The 20844-nt window shown below is 37.7% G+C and overlaps 2 protein-coding genes across 6 annotated transcripts; one reads left to right on the top strand and one right to left on the bottom strand.

Moving 5' to 3' along the window:
• Positions 1 to 686: 686 nt before the first annotated feature.
• Positions 687 to 12396, top strand: LOC147390008 (polyadenylate-binding protein-interacting protein 12-like). The gene is made up of 11 exons (XM_086417619.1): positions 687 to 907; positions 1025 to 1674; positions 1788 to 1898; positions 2011 to 2055; positions 2151 to 2223; positions 2390 to 2502; positions 2885 to 2944; positions 3346 to 3393; positions 3501 to 3569; positions 11597 to 11658; positions 11793 to 12396. The coding sequence occupies exons 2-11, from the start codon at positions 1063 to 1065 to the stop codon at positions 11848 to 11850; spliced, it is 1251 nt and encodes a 416-aa protein (XP_086273745.1). The 5' UTR covers positions 687 to 907; positions 1025 to 1062; the 3' UTR covers positions 11851 to 12396.
• A 1327-nt stretch (positions 12397 to 13723) lies between these two features.
• On the bottom strand, positions 13724 to 16821 carry LOC147390007 (uncharacterized). Of its 5 annotated transcripts, none has more exons than XM_086417623.1 (6): positions 15716 to 16821; positions 15461 to 15593; positions 15094 to 15175; positions 14909 to 14945; positions 14553 to 14826; positions 13724 to 14426 (listed from the first exon to the last, which is right to left on the bottom strand). In XM_086417623.1, the coding sequence occupies exons 1-6, from the start codon at positions 15923 to 15925 to the stop codon at positions 14335 to 14337; spliced, it is 828 nt and encodes a 275-aa protein (XP_086273749.1). In that variant the 5' UTR covers positions 15926 to 16821; the 3' UTR covers positions 13724 to 14334. The 5 variants fall into 5 exon arrangements, with proteins under 5 accessions (XP_086273749.1, XP_086273750.1, XP_086273748.1 ...); XM_086417624.1 differs by having other exon boundaries at positions 15094 to 15172; positions 15716 to 16820; XM_086417622.1 differs by having other exon boundaries at positions 15046 to 15169; positions 15716 to 16819.
• Between the last annotated feature and the right edge of the window lie 4023 nt (positions 16822 to 20844).

Below are 20844 nucleotides of genomic sequence, written 5' to 3'. Positions count from 1 at the left end.
TCGTCATCGTAGCCGCCACCGCCACCGCCACCGCCACCGCCGCCGCCACCGCCACCGCCGCCGTCGTCGCCGCCACCGTCGTCCTCGTCGTCGCCACATCCTCCTTCTCCTCTTCTTATTTTTTCTCATATTTTTTCCATGATTTTATCCAAGTGAAATCAAACAATGGAATTTGATTTTCCAACCCTACCTATTTTCCACAACTAATTTTCCATGGATTTCAAATTTCATGAAAAGTGACTTTCCATGCAATCAAACATACCCTTAGTGTATTTATCTTGAAGTAAATGCTCCTCCAGCTAAAGAAACCTAAAGTATCATATGTTCCAATAATTTGTGATTGCAAATGATTTTGAAGATTTAGTTTTGCATGATAAAGCTCTGTTCCCCTTCTTCATATAAAATGAAAATTATTAATGAAAAATGTGTCGTGGTGGTGTCACTTTTGATACATAGGTTTTTGGGGTTTGCATCTTTATTACGGGTATCTCAAGAAAGATATATATATGGAGGGAATTTGATTCTTTTTGTTTGAAGTAAGAGGGAAAGAAGCACCGCCAGGCTATTAATGTAGACAGTGATGCCCCTCGCGTGCCAAGTTACAGGCATTTACCCAATTACCCCTCTACCAAAAACTTATTTCCTACTCAATAATAAAAACTGAAATTAAACAAAAAAAACAAACAAAAGCATTTGAGCTGTCAGGTGGTCATCTCAGTTTCACGAAGCTCAGCAGGGACGATTGGAAGAACGTTTGAATAAACAAACGGACGATTCCAAGAGCTTCTTTCGTCTCTCTCAGATTCGAGGACATAAAACCAAGAAGAAGAAAAAAATCTCTCTCTCCCCCGATTTACAGAGATGCTCTTTTGCCTGCTTTTCATTTCTTTGTAGCAATCTCGATAAGGTTTGTTTATCGATCAATCAATGTAGACAATTTTGCAGAATACGATGTAATTTTAAAGTTTTTTTTGCATGCTAGATTTCTTGATCAAAACCGATCATGTGAATTTAAACTTTACAGAGATTTTGACTGAGGAATCGCTCACATCGCATTCGATCATGGCGGTTGTTGAGAATGCTGGTCGCAATTTGGGGATTACTGTTGGTTCTTCAAGTCGAAATTTTGAGATCGCTTCAGTAGATTCTCATGTTCCAAACGATCTCGATCAAACTAAGCAGAATCATTTAGGGATTCGGATGGTTGATCCTAATTTACAACAGAACAACAACCCAATTTTACACGATCAACCCTTCCACATGAAAATCCAGCAATTTCAACATAGGGGGGCGACAACAGCTCCCTCAGTACATGTTAGGAGCCACATGGCTCAGATTCAGCAGCACAGTCATGACCACATGAACAACGATTTGCAGCAGAATCTACAGGTGGGAGTGGGAATGACGATGACCGCAGCAGGGAAGCCTGAATATGGAAATATGCATCAACGATCAAACGGTGTTGATATGAAGGGAGAGATTGGTGAAGGTTTCAAACGGGATATAAGGGAATTGGAGGAGCTTCTCTCGAAATTGAATCCAATGGCCGAAGAATTCGTTCCGCCCTCACTATCTAACCATGGATTTGGTGAAGGGTTTTATACTAACAACTTTATGATGCACAGTGATACTGGTAATGGTAATGGTAGTGTCGACGGAAATACAAGTAGACGGGTAGGTTTAGCTTTCTATCTTCTAATTGGTATCCAATACACGTATTTTGTTATATAAGTTTGGTGGATTATTTATCGCTTATGTTATTTGTTTGTACTTTTACTTTTGTTCAGAAGAAGAGTAACTACATTCAAGGAAAGCGGAGAATGAACAGCAGAACAAGTATGGCACAACAAGAAGAGGTAATTAGGAGGACTGTGTATGTCTCTGACATTGGTCAACAGGTAAAGGATCAATCCCATTTATAGAGATTATAATTTCTTTTTTAAGTTTTGATTTGCTTGTCAATCAATACTGGCCTAATTAATATATTATTTGGTATATACATATATACAGGTTACTGAAGAACGGCTTGCAGCCCTTTTCATCAATTGTGGACAGGTAATCCATGTTTCTTTTGATCATATGAGGAGAGATTAACTTTGTGAATGATGTATTACGTTTCTGAACAAATTTTCCCTTTTGGGATGTTGAAGGTCGTTGACTGTCGTATATGTGGTGATCCTAAGTCCGTTCTTCGTTTTGCTTTTATTGAGTTTACTGATGAGGGTAAGCTTATCAATCTCAGTAGTTCTCTCTCTCTCTTTCCTTTTTTTTTTTGGGTTTGGGGGGTGTTGGGGTTATATTGATCAATTTTTGGTGGTGTAATGAACTGATGATAAAAAAAGGTATTAAACTAATGAAATATTGCTTTCCTGGGTTTGTGCCAAATCAGAAGGTGCAAGGGCTGCCTTAAGTCTAGCTGGGACCATGCTTGGATACTACCCAGTTAGGGTGCTTCCCTCAAAAACGGCAATTGCACCTGTTAACCCAACTCTTTTGCCGAGGGTGAGAAAGTCTTATTAATTATACTTATATACTTATCTCTATTTGATTGAGATGCTTTATTTATTTTCAATGCAATCTGAAGCTATAGAAGTTAGTGCAACACCATAGTCTTGCTAATCTATAATTTCTTTTATAACCACACTATTGATATTGCTATCATTGTCATAGTGTGTATTAGTGATCCTTGTGATGTTTATTGATAAGTGGCCTACCATATTGTACCATAAATGAGTATACATTGTGATTATCTACTATGAATTTCCCCCTACGTAACATATCACAGCCTTAAAGAGTATATGAATCATATGGTAAATTATGATAGGTTTAAACATTTAGTGCTTTGCTTATAATCTGATGACTGAACTGTTTTTTTGGTCCCCAGTCTGAAGATGAGCGCCAAATGTGCACAAGAACCATCTATTGTACAAATATTGATAAAAAGGTAGCTTTTTTGCAGTTTCTCTGTTATTATTGAATTTAGTGCAGATTTTTTTTTAATAGGTTAAAAGATTTTTTTAAAATGCAAAAAGATCGGAGGCCAAGATTGCCTACCAACCAAACAACATGGAGCAAACAGATACAAAGAGATTAGCAAGATGAACATAATAAATCCCACTCAAATAGAATAAGACCCCCATAAACTCCTTCAGTACATTGTTCCAATAGAATAAAAACCCAACTATGGACAAGAGGACCTTGAGAAGGGTATGCTCCTTTCCTTCAAAGACCATGTTATTCCGCTCCATCCAAATTCCCCAACAAACGGCAAATGGGTTAAGGAAAATTTAGTGCAGATTTTGAACTGGCAATTTTGCTTCTGGTTTCTTTGTTCATTTGTTTTAGGTTTCTCAAGCTGATGTCAAACTCTTCTTCGAATCATTCTGTGGAGAGGTTTGTAGCTGCTACTCTGTCATATGTAAAATTTATGCTTCTTTTTGGATGGTCAACTTTCGTTTTAGAAAGTAGATAATTGATGCGACACATCTTGTCTGATGCAGGTTTATCGCTTGAGACTGCTTGGAGACTATCATCATTCTACCCGTATCGCTTTCGTTGAGTTTGTAATGGTAATTGCCCGAGCTCTTTGTTTATGAGTGCTGAATGTTTAATATTTACTATGTTAGCTTTTACAATGAGCTCATGGTGCTCCAACACCATTTAATTTTCTTATTTACCTGAACATTATTTATCAAAAAAATAATTTACAGTGGTGAGCACAAATTCAATGGAAAGAAAAGTTGAGCTGCAAAATGGAAATGGTTCCTTCGTTAATTACAGATGGTCTAAGGATACATTCAAAAAGTAGAGAAAGAGTCAGTTCCTCATCTGCCTCCGTTTAGATTTTGATAATATGAGATCTCTCAAAGGTCCTTTATATCATACGTCCACATGTCATGTTGGAGATGTTCTTTTAGAAGAGACCCATCTCTTGGATATTTTGAAAGTTAGGTCCTAAAGCCTACAAAATTATTGTAAAAACTCCAGGAATTATGGAAACAATGTAGAATGTTTGTGTTACAAGTAGACTGTGTTGGTTATACTATTTGGATTGCCAAGTATATGGAAATAGATTACAAAAATAGTTTTCTATAATTTTTTCATGAAAAACAAATCAGTGGAATACTTTTTCCAGGAAATTTTCAAACAATTCATAATACAACTATACGATAAAACAAAAAAATACTGTGTTTTTTTTATATATGAATCTGTGCCCAGAAAAATAATTTTCCTGTAAGGAGTTTCTTTTGTGAAACAAAGAGAGCCTTACAGAATCAATTTAGCTTCATGTGTAGTTTTGCATGGCGAAGAAAAGGCTCTCATGCTTAGGACGTCAACCATCAAGGCTGTCTTCTTACTTAATGTTGGAGAAATTTTGAGAACATCGGAAGAATTTTCACATGGTTTTAGTAACTTCAAAAAAGCTATGATAAGGTTGGTAGATAGTTTGGTGGGTATTATAAAAAAGATCCCCAAGTATATTGACATTATTAACTATGAAGAGCATGTATTCTGGAGTTGTAGTTAGTGTGATAATAGTTGTTGGTGAGACAGTGGAGTTTTCAATTACAATGAGTTTGCATAAGGAAATCGGCTCGTCAGTACTAGTTATGCGTGGATGGATGAATTGCTCTTATTCTAGGAAGTCCGGTGTAATTATGTTTCTCAATGAAAACTAGAACATGGGGGATACCTTGAAACTAAGGGTTCTATGATAAGTAGGACCAAGATTGAATGTATGCAGTCTGCATCTTTAGTAATGATGCTCATAGGAAAGAAACGCCCCAACTAAACCACTCATTCCTTAGGATCAATCATCAATGTATGCTGGATTTATACTTAGTTTGATAATAGTTGTTGGTGAGATGGTGGAGCTTTCAATTACAATAGGTTTGCATTACAAGATAAGCTAGACTGTACTATTTTTGGATGGATGGATGGATTACTCTTATTCAAGGAGGTCCCATGGTGCACATTATTTGCAGATGATGTGTATAGGTCAATGAAACTAGAAGGGAATAAATTCAAAACAAACTATGGGGATACCTTGAAACTAGGACTTTTATGATAAGTTGGACCAAGCCTGAATATAGCACCGCACTTTAGTAAGGATACTCATAGGAAAGAAATACCCCAAATAAACCACTCATTCTTTAGTATCAATCATCCATGAAGATGGAAAGTTTCGTTAAGATGTGACCTATATAATCAACAGTAGCTTGCTAAAGTAAAACCGTTCTTCTAGGTAATTACATGCCTATAATGTCGAAAGTAAAAGAAAAGTTTTACAAGAGTAACACCACCAGCTATCCTTTTGGCATTTATTGTTGAGCCGTCAAGAAACATAGCATAGAATGAGCTTAGTGGACATGGATGTGTGGTGAGACTAGGAAAGAAAAAAAAGTTATAGATGAAGACATTGGAGGGAATCTAGGAATAACCTCAACAGGAAATAAAAATTTTGTAATCCAATTGAGATAGTTTGGATATGCACAACAAAGACATTGAGTGCACTAGTGAGAAGGAGCACTTTGTGCAAGTTGAAGCCGATAGAAAGGTGTGGGGTTGACCGAAGACAAGGTGGATTGTAGCAGGAGAAGATCTAAACTCACATGCCTTGATAGAATATATAGATTTTGTAGGAGTTGAATGGTGAAAAGTTGTTGATATTTGGGATATAACATAGATGATGACAATGATTTTCAGTTAAATAATATTTTTTTATACAATTTTTCTATTTATTTATAAGGAAGTTAAAAAGTTAGACAACTTCATAATTTTTTTTTTTATATTAAAAATATAGAAATATTGTTCCAATAAAATCAATTCAATGAATTTGGAAATTACAAAATGCATAAATTAATCAGACAAAAACATGAATGTTTGTGGTATTTGCTTAGAGCAAAAAAATTTCTTGGTTTCTTCATATGTTTTATGCATTTTACATATACATAGCATGTATCCAATGATCTATGAAAAAGAGCAAGACTTATAGGAGAAAACTCAAATTTATTGAGACTGCTAAATAGAGCTGAAGTAATAATCCAATAAAAATAACAGAGATAACCAAGCTAGAACTTTGCAAGAGCTTAGAATAGCATCTAAAAAGGTCCCCTTGGGGTTATTTTACAATTGAACTCAACACTATAACAATAAACCCCTATACCACGACTTTGATTGGTCCCCCAATACTAAATGTGAAAATGTCTTTGTACCCCTCACCAATGGCACGAATTTAAATGCTTTAGTACTCCTCACCAAGGTTATAGAAACCCAACCTCGTTTTGTTTGTGAAGTGACATGAATCCACCAATGAGCCATGGAGCGTGTAATATCTCCCTTAAAATTCATGTTCTTTGAATTAGGTTGATTCCTTCATTTGACTAATAGTTGTTGATACTTTCCTTCTTGTGTCTTCAGGGTCTTTATTGCTATCTCATGTTCCGTTTCTTAGGTGTTTTTTTTACCTATTTCACATTATGATAAGGTCCCATCGGCACTTGTTGCCTATGATGTATGCTTGTAGGAAACTGTGCTCATCTTAAGATCATATTCAATCATCTTCCTTGAAGACCTTTTCTTTCCTATATTTGTTGGTGATAGCTTTGTACCATTGATTAGCTTCTTCAAGTCTTTCTTATGCATGCTATTGAACATCCCTGATGTGTTTGACAATTGATACTCACATCGTTATCACCACTTGCCATTCCATGCACTGAAAGGGGCATCAAATCAAGTACATGGGTCAATGGACGCCCATAAACAATTTTGATCAGAATTTTCCTACTGCGATTAATCAAGCTATTTCAATGGGAAGAGGCTCATCTCATTGTGGTACATACTCTCCGATAAGATTTCTCAATAGATCCTTAGGCTCCTAGATAACCTTCTCCTAACAATGTTTGACTGTTTGTTTGCAATGTGCTGGAAAGCTGGAACCTAGTCCCCAACCATTTCCATAAAAATAAATGCCAAAAATGATTCATGGAGTTAGTGTCAAGGTAAGAAATGATTGGTTGTTACGGCTGTGTTTTTTCGAAGTGAGGTTGTGCTACACTTGGGATGATAGCTTGCAAGCAAGCCTATTGAAAATAGCTCACACACAAAACGTAACTAGCAATACAAGATAACAGGGGCAACATGAGACAAAGTCCGAAGGCAACTTTGTTGATATATTATATAATTACACAGAGTAACACGTCATAGAAGTAAATAAGGTGTATTACAAGCAACTGGTGATCTAGTACACACGGGACGCCACGTAGCTTGGGTGAGGGCTCAAAGTTAACATGGGTGTAGGCTAGGGATTGGGACCAAAGACACCCTTTTTACAAAAAGTACATTAAGTCTTTCCTAGGTTTCCAGAAGGAAACATTACAAGTAGAGGTCAGTCACTCTTTTATTACGAAAATGTCACTAAGCTAATAGATATGCCCTGGCACGGGGCTAATATGGCTTCATATGTGAGCCTTACATAGATTTACATAGGTGCTCCCGAGTGACTCCGAGGTGAGTTACACCTAACTTTAGGTGTCGTAGTGCATGGCCTTTAGTCTCCCCCACCTATTCTGCAAGCGTTCTCGTCGTAGTGTCCCCGAGAAACTCTTCGACTTTCTTCTTGAAAGGTAGTAAGTTCTTTGCACTCTCCCAGGTAGTTTCACATTCTGGCATGCTCTTCCACTTGACAAAGTACTTAATGTACTGCTACTTGCTTAAAATGCTATTGACTTGATGCTCTGCGAGGACCTTGTCGACAACACGCTCTAGCTGAATTGCTGAATGAAAAGGTGTGTGGGTTGGAATGCTGTGCGGGATCTGCATGGAACGGCTTGAGACAACTGGCATGGAAGACAGGGTGAATGTTGCGTAACCAGTGCGGTAACTTCAATTTGAAGGAGACTTTGCCTACTCAAAAGAGGATGAGCATTGGTCCTTCATAATGCTGTATTAGACTTGTGTGTGCTCACTGAACTTGGTTGAATCTTTTCAACTAATTTGTCTTGAGGAGAACTAAATCACCAACTTTGAAAGGATTTGGTCGACGATGTTCATTAGCCCATTTCTACATTCGCTTGGACGTTTTTTCAAGGTAAGACTTGGCAATTTCATTGTTGTCTTGCCAAAGCTTAGCAAACCAATACACCTTTGGACATTGTCCCTGATAGCCTGCTATAATAGCGTGAGGTGTTAAAAGTTGTTGGCCAGTAATAAGCTCAAAAGGACTCTTGTTGGAGAAAGACATTTTTCTGAAGGTTGAAACAGAATTACGCAACATCAAGAAGATTCGCCCAATCCTTAAGGTTGGCATTGACAAAATGCCTTAAATACTCTTCCAACATAGCATTAAATTGTTCCGTTTGCCCATCTATTTGAGAATGTCCATTGGTCTAAAAGTCAAGCTGAGAATAGTTCGGTCCAAAATTTCCTTGTGAATCTTGAATCTCTATCACTGACAATGTTTTTGGGCACGTCCCAATACTTGATGACATGCTTGCGTAGCTCAGCTAGTTCCGAAGGACTCATCCTGTAAGGCCCCCTCGCAGGAGGCGTGGTACTAGGTATTAGTTCAATCTGATGGTCAATCGACATACATGGAGGCAAGACCTTAGGAAGCTCATTCGGTAGCGCATCATCAAATTCTCTCAATACCTGTCGAATCAGAGTGGGAGTTGAACTATGGTCCTGATCATCAGGTTCAACTCGTAGGGTAGTGAGGTAAGTTTGCTCCTCCTTCTTTAACCCTTTCTTCAGTTGAAGAGCTGAGATAATCTTTCCCTCTTCATAGCCTGTGGACACGAGAATGAAGCTTGAAATTCACCTAACATGCCCAATGTGTTAGCGAATGGCATTGGAACGGCCATATTCTATCGCAAGAAGTCCATCGCAATGATGACTGAATTCATCGAGTGGAACTGTGAGCAAGTCGAGCTTACCCCCTCATGTGCCTATCTTGACGGACACAGCCTTTACCGACCCTTGGATAGGAGTGGCTTGGGAGTTAACAGCTTTCATGTGGTTAGAATCTTTCTCGAGCCGAATATTGGGGCATTTCGCCTTTACAGGGGAGATGAAGCTGTGTGTAGCTCCTGTATCAAGTATCAACCATTGCCTGGGTGTTCTTACCACCAATTTTGATGTTCACATACATGAGACCCTTTTGTTGATGGCTAAGTCTCAGAAGTCTGAGTGCATTCAGCAAATTCAAGGCTCCCATGTGAGGAGACTTGTCATCATCTCGCCCACTTGTACTCTTGTGACTAAGGTCACTCTAGTAGGCTAATAGTGCATTTAGCTTGGCTCGCTGTGGGCACTTGAATGTCTTATGAGGACCACCACACAAAATGCATTTAAACTTGTTGTGGCGATTGTTAGGCAAGGTACCTGTGTTCTTTAAAGGGGAGGAATCCCTGGCTAGAACTGAGTCTAGGTCCTCCATTCTTACCTTGGAGGACTCCTTGGTGTGCTCACGCTACTAGGAGTACCCCTTCGATTGAGGGTGTACCTTTTTTTTGCCCCCATCAATGGGGTATAATCAGTCAACCGTTCGGCTGCGGTAATAGCAGATGTAAGAATGAAAACAGTGTCCTCGGACATGTCACGAATATCGAATATCAAGATGGAAAACTACTTGACGTAATTGTGCATGGTACCTGTCTGGTGGAATTGCCTCAATTTTCTGCAGGCAATGAACTCCACATTTTCTAGTAAGAACTGATTTTTCAGCTCTTGTTTGAGGTCATCCTATGTATTGATGGAACATTGACCATTTTCCATCTCGAAGTGCTTGGTACACCACCATAGTTTGACATCACTTGTTAGATACATGGAGGCCATGGTGACCTTAACCTCTTCTGAATTCAGGAGAACAACATGAAAGTATTGCTCCATATTGAACATGAAATTTTTTAGCTCTTTCGCATCACTAGCACCACTAAAGGCGCATGACTCTAGGACTCGCATGCGCGAGGGAGGAGCTTCACCACCGGTAGGTCGTTCTTTACCAACGGCTCTTACCAGGAAACCTACCTTGGTAGTGAGCTCTGTGATGTATTCTTGTAGTTGTGCTAGGGATCCGCGGGTATCTTCCTCGAGGTCAATCAATCTAATGCTGAGGGTCATGGATTCGTTATCCAACATGTCGTGGTGATCACCAGTTGAGCAATATCATCAACACCACCTGATAGCTGGGCCATCTGAGCTTCGAGTAGCTCTATACGTTCCTTGTTTGTACGTGGGGGTGGGGGTGGTGGAGTTGAAGCGAGTTGGTCCACGGTGCTATTCTCACCGTTTGCCATTGTTTGCATGAACTAAATGGACCTAGGGAAGAGTCGGGCTTTGATACCAACTATCACGGCCATGTTCTTCCGAAGCAAGGTCGTGCGGTGCTTGGGATGATTGCCCGGAAGCAAGCCTATTAAAAATAACTCACACACACAAAACATAGCTAGCAATACAAGAGAACGGGGCAACACGAGACAAAGTCCGGAGGCAACTTTGTTGATATGGTATGTAATTACACGGAGTAACACGTTACAAAAACAAATAAGACGTATTACTAGCAACTGGTGATCTAATACACACGGGACGCCACGTAGCTTGGGCGAGGGCTTAAAGTTAACGTGGGTGTAGGCCAGGGATTGGGACCAAAGACGCCCTTCCTACAAAAAGTACACTAAATCGGAAACTTCAAAAGTAGATGTCAGTCACTCTTTTATCATGAAAATGTCACTAAGCTAACAGATATGTTCTGGCACGGGACTAATATGGCTTCATATGTGAGCCTTATATAGATTTACATAGGTGCTCTCGGGTGACTCTGGGGCGAGCTACACCTAACTCTAGGCGTCGTGGTGCATGGCTTTCACACTTAGGCACCCCGTATAGATGTACAATCTCCTTGATGAATGTTCTAGCCACGTGAGCAGTATCAAATGTTTCCCTACATGTAATGGGTGAACCATCTTGGAAAAATGATCACCTACCACAAAAAACTGCTACTCATGTCTAGCTTTCATCAGCAGCAGCCATCCATGGTACTGTTGTCTCTGGAAGTGGAGTGAATACTATAGTCCGATATTCTGCACTGTCCCATTGAAGTCTGACACGCTATACACTTTTTGACCTTATGTTTCACACTGCTTTTTATTTAGGTCAGTAGTATTTCTCCTCCACTGATGCCAATAATGTCCCATCTTAGTCATATTGGCCTCAGCTCCTCCAGGCTTGGGAGGCTATGTAGTGTTAAGTGTAAGGGAATACTACATAGGCAGAGCTTTTCAAATTTGTTAACAGGCACCATTTTTGTAAAAATGTAGAAGATTATTTGGGGGAAGGAAAATACTTTTGAGTTCAAGAAGTTGTTTGTTGAAATGGCAGATAAGGCTCTTGAACTCTGCTAAATCATTTGGATGACTATTCTTCAACAAACTCCTCCTTTGATAGTTATATAGTATGCCTGTGTAGCGGATAGCATAGACTGATTGAAATAGCATACTTGCATGAATCTAGGATCAGTTCTCTCTCGTATTTTTAGTTATGTACAGATTGATTTTTGCCCATGGGAATGGTTTTGTTATGTTCAACTTTCCTCTTGCAGGCTGAAAGTGCAATTGCTGCTCTCAATTGTAGTGGTGCAGTGTTGGGGTCCTTGCCAATAAGGTGAGTTTTGAATATTGCATTCCAGTTCCTTTTGTTTTCACGCTGACAGCTGCTAAGTTGAGTTGATATTTTCCTGTTGATTGAGTTTTTTCTTTTTAGTTGACTTAGCAATTTCTTATATCATCTACATCCAGGGTCAGCCCATCAAAGACGCCAGTTCGTCCGCGTGCTCCTCGGCAACAGATGCACTGAACTATCTTTGCACTCTCCTTGACTGATTAAGTTAACTATATATAAATATATTTTATAAATACATATATACGGAGATATTGAAAGGTCTGGCTATTTCATTGATAGTTAACTTTTGGGACACTTTGTTGTTGCTGTCGTTTTTGCATCATAGTCTGGGGTCTATGATGTCTACAGAATTTTTTTTCTTTTTTAATAGTATGTAGAGTTGGATGGAACTTCAAGGCTTTGAAAGAGTTTATTTATCACTGAACAAATGTATGGGATGCTCCAAAGACAAATACAACTGTTCTCGTGGTTCTCTCTCTTACAGACTTCTTAAATACTTCCTTACATGGCCTCTAGTGCTGGTGCCTTGGTACATTGTATTCATTAATAGTGCTTTGATTTCTCTGGGATGAGTATCATAGAGAACTTCATTCTATCTCTTTTTATAGCTTCGAATTTGCATAAATTCACAGATTCCACTGGCTATACCTATATGCAGCTATTCTAGATCTGTATGATGAATTGATAGTATACTAATGAGTCACTTTGTTGACTTTCCGAGCTGTCTTTGTAAATGTTTGTGATTGATCTTCCTTATCCCAAATACTGGGTGATATGTACCAAGCTGACGTTTGTAATGTATACCTCTGGCCGTAAGTTGGTACTCTATTTTTAAAGCGTGGTTCAGGAAGGAGCTTTCTTTTGGTGTTGTCTGTGCCTGTTTCGTGGGGCTGCTTATTTAAAGTAATCAGTGTCGGCCAGATGCCAAGGTGGATCGATCTGAGTGCCACATATGGTACATTATCGTCCATTTTAGGTCATCATTGATACATGAAGCTGGCTCAATATAATCAATGTGGATGAAGTTTGCTTAATAAAATTTAAAAGGGTTACTTGGTCCATCATCTTGAGTGAAAATTGTTTATGGATGGATACAAGTCATGGAGATTTCACATGCGATTTGTTTGGCACAATAGATGTTTGACAAGGGTCAAAATTTAGAGTTTGGGATACTTTCATGACTTTTGCAAAAGATGTTGCTTTTCCGTAGCTACTACAGTTGCTCCTTGAATATTTTTTGGGCCTGTATAATCATAACTACTCGTTTCCCCCTTTTGAATGATGATGGGCCATGATCTTGCCGTCATAACTCCAAAAACAAGCTTTCCCATTTCAAAAGCTTCTACATAAAATGCAAATTCCTTCAACCTTCAACGTGTGAGTGAGTTACAAGTGTCATAACTATCATTTTCATCACAATTTTTTCAAGGAGCAGCTATTGTTTGACCAAATTTATCAATAATCTGAATCAAGATTCAAGACAAACAGTTCTATTGGTCTCATCACTTTTTCTCAAACGGTATTATTGCCCATTTATTCAATTGATGGTCCAGATCACCGACACATGGACCGATGATAATGGAGGGAATGGTGCAAAGGTACATTATTTAGTGGTGCACTGCTCCTTCAATTCCACAGTCAAGAATCACCTTCCTTGGATTCTTTTTTCTCCACTTTCTTTTAGAAGAAACTTCTCCAAGAAGACCTCATCAAATTCTAAGATTCAGAAGCAAAATGATGCAGACCCGCATGCTTCCACCATAAAGGGAAAAAAGTGATCCAGTACCCATCACCCCTCTCTGCAGGGATCCCTTGGATTCCAGACACTCTTCATATCCAAAAAAAAGGTGAAAATAAGAAAGTACGGGAAAAAAAAGAAAGAAAACCGAAAGTGAGAGATTAAAGAGAAGATAGCTGAAAAGAGACAGAGGGACAGAGCACCCTATGTGCCACCTTCCTCCCCAACTAATCCTATCTTATGTATTTATCATGAAACAAAATGCAACAACATAAAAAATAAAATAAAAAAAGGAGGGGGGGGGATGGATTACATGTTAGAGGCCAAGCTATCCAAGAGCTTGCCTTTCATCTTGTCTAACCAATGTTGGCCATGTGTGATCCGATGACAAAAAATAAATCAACGGAACTGTTACCGCTAACATAAACAAAGGTGTCATCGGAAGCTCCATGCATTCCGAGACAAAGACTGATCTAAGAATCAGTATCAAGGTCTAATCCGAAGCCAATCTTTCGTTTCAACCTTGTGTTAATACATAAACAAATCTAATTTTCGTGCTAACTAGGACTCTATTCTCCTAAATCAACCATGTATGATGACGACCATGACAATGATGATGCTATTGAGCATGAACGAAGAATGAATGATGACAGTTAGTGGAGCGAGCTCTTCATCTCAATTGCCCGTCCCAGTCCCACGAATGAACAATCTGATGCTGCTACTCTTGATTCCTTCTCTGGTACACAACCGGATCAGGCACACTACGAAGAAAAAGAAATTCCATAATTCTCTTCTTCTGACTCAGTGATTCGATATCTGTTGCCTTTTTTTTTTTTCATTTCCTTCTGATACTTATTACCCTTTTCGCTACTTGTTTTAGTGTATTGGAAAGAATACTTGTTTCCCTTTCATCATTCAAATTAAGCTGATGAACTCTGTTCGTTGGTAGTCCCTGCAGCTAGTGAAGTACCCGACCTTGTCGCTGCCACTACCGCTGTGGTTGCTGTAATACCTGTTGTTGCATATTGCCATACATTTACAGTTATTATCGAATCCAATGCGCTACAATGGACTAGTGAAATAACAAAATTTTCTTTTTAACTAAATGAGAATTGAGAGCTTGTTTTAGGGCTCGGACCAGTGGTTGTGGTGGTTGTGGCATTGGTTGCGGAGGCAGTTGAAGTAGGAAGAGATGGGATCGGCACTGCATTGTATTGCTGTGGAACATAGGGATATTGTACCATTGGGGGATACTGTGCTCCAAAGCCCTGTGTTTGGCCACTCTGGGCTGCAGCATATTGGGCATAGTATGGGTAGAAGTTGGGGAAAATGGCGGGTGGGGCCGATGCGGTGCCTGTTGTGAAGTAAGGTGAAAACTGTTGTCCCACTCCCCCATACACATTGTAGTAATTCTGCATCAACCAATGTCATCAATTTGATCAATTCAAACATTCTGATCAAAAATAGAAAAAGAGAGAGAGCGAGAACACTAACCATGGGATACATGTTTTCCTGTGAGTATCCAGAATACCTGAATGATTAAGAGAAAGAGAGAAGATGAGAAGACAATGAAACACCACAAACCCAAATATTTCAGATTATAAAGCTTTCTCTCTTGCGGCCCTATTTACCCGTAAGCCGAATAAGGAAATGTGTAATGAGCAGGTTGATGGAAGTACGTGGAGGAAGATGATCCTTGATAGGAAGAGGAAGACGGAGCCACCGATCCAGATGATGGTCTGAACCTTCCCATGCCTGCTGCTTTGTTTATCCAAATCCAAATCCAAATCCAAATCAATAAAAAATAAATATTTAATACCCTTTACTCCTATCAGATCAACATTTAATTGCTTATAAATTTTCTATCTGTTGAGATGAGATTGAAATAGAGGTGTGGATTGAGATGGAGTCACACAAATTAGCCAAATTGAAGAATAATAAATCAAAAGTGTTGAATGGGTTAACAATAGAGATGGGTATCTAACTAAAGTTTGATTAACAAAATATGCTTCATTGAGAAATAGAAACTAGAAAGAGAATACAAACCATGTTGGGGAGTAGACGTACGAGTCCTATGCGCACCAAAGGATGCAAGATTACAGTTAGCTCTCCTTCCATCAATCATAGGCGATGGATCTATACAAGCTCTCATTGCAGCATCTGGATCCTTAAAAGTAACCTAATAATAGAATCAAAATCAAAATAAAAAAGTCTTCTTACTTAACAAATGATCTTGATCGATAAACAAAACAAACATTAAAAAAAAAAAAAAATCGATAAAGAGGAAAGAGGAGATCTTACGAAACCATAACCCTTAGATCTTCCGGTATTCTTATCAGTGATGACCACCGCTTCTTGGATCTCCCCAAACTGCTCAAAATAATGCCTCATGGTTTCTCTTTGGGTCTCCCAAGCCAATCCTCCAACAAAGATCTTGGTATAGGTAGTGTCACCAAACTGCCCAGCAACATTGTTTCCTCCCACCATTTGGAATTGCCTTTGTTGAGACATGAAGAATAGAGAAGAGAAAAATAATACAAATACAACAAGATATAAATAAACCCAGAACCCAGAACCCAGAACCCAGATAGAAAGAAAAATGAAACCAAGACAGCAAAAGAAAACGATTTAGAAAGAGAAAGAGAGAGAAAAAAGATAGATAGATCAATCAATCAAGCCCAACAAAAACAGCAAAAGATCACTCATCAACACATGCTCTTGTTGTTGTTCTTCTTCTTCTATTACCTTTTCCACATCCACACCTAAGATTCCTCAACAACGGTAACCGTAACGATAAAATCATTGCTGGGTGAGGGTGGAAATAGGAAGACGAAGAGAGGAGAAAATAAAAAGATTATTATAATATAAATAAAACAGAGGATTAAGAGAGAGAGAGAGAGAAAAAAGACAAAAAAGCTGCAGTGGGAACCCACAAGACAATAGTAGCCAGAAAATGGTCCAATGAAAAATTAAGACGATCGTTATCAATCTCAGCACTTTCCACACTTATTATGTTCGCCTCTTCATATATCCCCTGCTTCGCTGTATTCAACCTAATCTATTTTTCCCGTTTCTTCTTCTTCTTCTTCTTCTCTCTCTCTCTTATTTTAATCTGTTAATTTAATAATTATTTATTATTCCAAAAAGAGGTGGTGGTGGTGGTGGTGTTTTTGTTATATAAGCTTTTGTGTCCGTCAAAGACGTTCATAAGATACCTTGACCGTCTCTTCTTTTTAATTCAATAACTATTTAATTTCAACTCTATCACCTTTCTGTGCATCTCTTATCGTAACCGAAAACCTGCAGTCCTGAGAGACATGATTATGTACGGAGGTGGACCAAATTCAAAATATTTCTCTTTTTCTTTGACCTGGGTTAGTCTTCGACCTTCAAAATTTGTACAAATTCTAAAAAATATATAAATAATAATTAAATTTTATAAGAATTGAGAAATTTTTATTATTTAAAATTACTATTAAGTAAACCACTAAATATATATATTTCTATATTTTCAAGTCAAAAAGAATAACGGTAGGAAAAAAAATTAGCGTATTAAGCGGCGTCTATTGTGGCTAAATAGGGTTTGGTGTGAGTTGCCAATCAGATCCACCAGATTTATTAAAAAAACCCTGAAATCGAATCATGACTGTCGCTACCACACAAAGGGCATGGACTGTTGATAGATCGGTCAAACCTGACTTGTATTTCTTTCTCTCTCAAACCTTTTAACTTTTCCTTTTTCTCTTTCTTCTCTTGTTTTTTCACCATTCTTTGTCGGCTCTCATGGCTGCTACTTCGCCGCTCTGTCTGCTCTTAGGGAAGGGGTCTCGTTAACTTACACCTGGTAGGTGTAGGTGATGTACGCTTGACCTTCACCCACATTGGGAAAAAGACTTCAACTGCCCCTCTCACACTACAACTATAGCCAATCCCCTAATTTTTACTCTCTCCAATAAAAAGTAGAAAATAATAGTTGAATGAGAGGATAGGGAGCTGTGGCTTTAAATGGATGGCACCTAAATTTAGCTGTGTTTTGTCTGCAATTGGGATAATTATTACTTAAATTTTGAAGACAAAAAAAATTTGAGACGTTTGGAGTTGGGACTATTATATAATTTTCAAATGGGGGAAGTTTATTCCTCTGCACACACACACACTCACTCTCTCTTCTCTCTCATTGGCACCACCTATACCCCTAATTGAAGATCTAGTCACATCCGTAAGTGGGAAGTCATTGGGACTCCAAGAAGTTGAATTTTAAAGCATTAGGATTTTGATTGTTAATGGACCTTTTCTTTATCCCAATTGATCTTCGAGCCTCTCCATCAAACAACAATCTAAGATAAAAAAAGAGAGAAAAAAAGATTTTCTATTATTTTTTTATGATTGCATTTTCTTGGATGATTTTCATGGGAATTCTTGGAAGATGCGACTTAGCTAAGTGGTAAAGGCTCGAAGAGAGTTGATCCCATAACTTAAGTTCAAATCCCATTCATCCCACCTTCACCTCCATCAACCACTAACCTCTGTTTTTCCTCTACTTTTATTTATTATGTTTTTTTAACATTTAAATAGCTTAATTTTACTAATTAATTCTTATATTACAAACTACTAAACGAAAATTCTGTAGTCAATGAATTTCAAAATTACTATTATCATTGTACTAAATACCTTTGAGAGTTAGCATTTATGGTATGCCTTTAAATCATTTGGATGTACCATAACGTTGGGGCACTGGTAGTGAGACCTCTTCCTCCTTTAAGTTGGGGCATCAGTGTGGTACTTATCCAACACCCTCTGACGTTCAATTAATTAGAATGAAAATTACATAGAATAATGATTATGAGATTTAAAGCACCGTCCAAAAGTCTTTTCCTTTATTGCCTTCTCCTATACTTATATGCTAATCCTTTTGCTTAAACCCTTATTTGACACGTCACCCATTTCCTTACTTGAGAGGCCTTCTTATGCATCTTTGAGTTAGTTAAGGGAAAACATTTTCAAGATGGGAAGTTCCCCATCTTAGAAAGATCATGATTGATAATGGTTAACCACTTCTATATTCTTGGGATGCCCTCTCAATTCAATTGGACGAATACCCATCACGAATATTAACTCTATTGTTTTGATTAAGTAACTAGATCAACTAAGGCATGCCAAGCCGATCAATTTTGTAGGTACCATGGGGTAGGTTGTGCTAGAAAATAGAGTTTTACCCATTCCTCCACCTCTTTTATATCATGCCACATAAAGATACAAAATAAATAAATCATCTATGATATTCATGTGGCACCACACAAATCTGCCCCTATTTGAAATTAAGGGAGATAAATAAGCCCCTTTATAAATAAAAGAACGCATTATAACCATGATACTCAAGATTCAAAAGAAGTAAGAAAAGATAATGAGAGTCCATGATGCTTTGACAAAATGTACGAAGGAATGGCAATAATGATATCCGAAAGATTAATTAAGCAATGGATTACCATTTAACTAACCGCATGCATGATCAAGGGGATGATACTAAGAAAGTTAGTGAAGACTGATACTGACACTAACATTTATTGACTTATTCATCACTTCCAAATTTGTGAGCAAAAAACGAAACAAATATAATGAAACAATAAGTAAATAAAGATCACACATAACATATAGATCTTATGTGGTTCGGTAATATGCTTACTCAACGAATGAGATCTAGAACAAATTATTATATTCTTATTAAAAAATATTAGAGTCTTAGAAATCCCAAGCCTTCACACCCAAATTAAGTTAAATTCATTTCTCAATTTTAAACCCGAATCCACTTACCCAAGAGAACTTGTACAAGAAATACCCAAAGTTCCCTATTCAATTTGGTCAACTGCCTTGAAACAGTCCTTATTAGGAGGTACAACCAAAATAATTTCTATTTAAATTTATAAAATATGAGATACCTATCACAATAAAATAAACTATAAAATCAAAGGGCTTATTGAGGTTTGAGGTCTGAAATTATCTCTATGGAGGGTTAAATCTAAAAGTCCTAGGATCTCTGCATATGTCATCTAAATGTTTGATAAGGTTGGGAGTGCAGGGTTGAACCAAACTTAAGGGTCGGGACAATAAGATCCAAAGCTTAGACAAATGAAGAACGGATTCGAAAGGAAAGAGGTTAGGGCTTAGATAGTATGACATGCTTAATCCTTGAATTTTAAGGATTTGGGCATGAGTTTAGAAGTATTTGTTAAAGAAATAATCCAAAATGGATATAATTTGAAAATGAAGGAAAATTCCAAAAAAATAAGGTTACTAAATTAAGAAAAGAATTGTAGAGGTTAAATCTTATATGCCATCAATTCCTTGAGATTTACCCTTGACAATTGATCTTCATTGTTCTTGATGCACTTAAATGATCAAAAATCATACAGAAAAATAACTAAAGAGAAGGGAAAGAAAGAGAAGATAAGAAACAAGATTTGTTTATGAGGTTCATCCAAAACTTAAACTACGTCCTCAGACTCCGAAGAGCCATTCCATTATTATTCAAGCTATTACAAGATTTACAAATCCTACCCTCCTCTCCTCTTTTTTTCCCTTGAAAACCTCTCCTTCTTCTCCCTAATTGTTTTCCTTATATAGATAAAAAAAACAAACTCTAAAAGAAAAGTCAAACAAATCAGGCTTTTCAATCAAATTTATCCTTATCTAGAAATATATATTCTCTAGTCAATTAGAAGACTTCATATTTTTGGATAAGATTACAATCTTAATAAATAAAAAAATCTAATCAAAGATATATCAATCAATGCCTTGAGATATGCATTAATTATAGTGTGATCGATTATCAATATTTATCCTAGTTATGCCATGCGTCCAGTACCGATTTAACCCTCTACAATAATAAATATGGAAATGTTTAAAAAGGGGATTCTATCAATAATTTATAAAAAGGGAACACCTAGACCATTGGAAGGTACTCAATTCTTAGCACAAAAACTCTGCTGAATTTTTTTTTGGAACTAACTTAGGCATCAGAGACTCGATAGTGCAAGTACCGTTAGGAGCATTTCAAGCATCAAGGGAAGATCTAGCTAAGACTTGTAGATCTCGAAGTAGAGTAGATTTTTACCTCAAGAATCTCTTATTCAATTTACAATTTTGCAAAATTAGAAAAACTAACTTGAATACCCCCACCAAGTTACCACTTCTCATACATCATATGACACGAGGTTTGGGAGGAAGTTTAAGCCCACAATGATTATGACAAGTACAGTGATAATGTTTCCCATAGGATTGCGTTTCGCATACAGATATTAATTATTTCACATACATTGCAAAGATAATTGGTATTATTGGGATTTGTGGATGAAGTTTTGGTGGTAAGGGTGGGGTTTACAAAGTAAGGAAATTTTCCTTTTGACAATAAAATGAAAGTTTGGCTTGGTAAT

Source organism: Akebia trifoliata, chromosome 12 (assembly GCF_017979445.1).
Source record: "Akebia trifoliata isolate Shusen 1 chromosome 12, ASM1797944v1, whole genome shotgun sequence".
NCBI classification, from domain to species: Eukaryota; Viridiplantae; Streptophyta; class Magnoliopsida; order Ranunculales; family Lardizabalaceae; genus Akebia; species Akebia trifoliata.
Note: the sequence above shows the minus strand (reverse complement) of the source record. Positions and strands in the feature narration are given on the sequence as shown.

Bases quoted from the DNA above. Each gene is read 5' to 3' on its own strand.
- LOC147390007 (XM_086417620.1), bottom strand. From the start codon at position 15,925: ATGTCTCAACAAAGGCAATTCCAAATGGTGGGAGGAAACAATGTTGCT. The intron at 14,946-15,045 runs GTAAATAGGGCC...TTAATCATTCAG, and splicing joins TTTCCTTATTCGGCTTACGG to GTATTCTGGATACTCACAGG. The intron at 14,427-14,552 runs GTCCGAGCCCTA...ATGCAACAACAG, and splicing joins CACAACCACCACAACCACTG to GTATTACAGCAACCACAGCG.
- LOC147390008 (XM_086417619.1), top strand. From the start codon at position 1,063: ATGGCGGTTGTTGAGAATGCTGGTCGCAATTTGGGGATTACTGTTGGT. The intron at 2,224-2,389 runs GTAAGCTTATCA...GTGCCAAATCAG, and splicing joins TATTGAGTTTACTGATGAGG to AAGGTGCAAGGGCTGCCTTA. The intron at 2,503-2,884 runs GTGAGAAAGTCT...TTTGGTCCCCAG, and splicing joins ACCCAACTCTTTTGCCGAGG to TCTGAAGATGAGCGCCAAAT.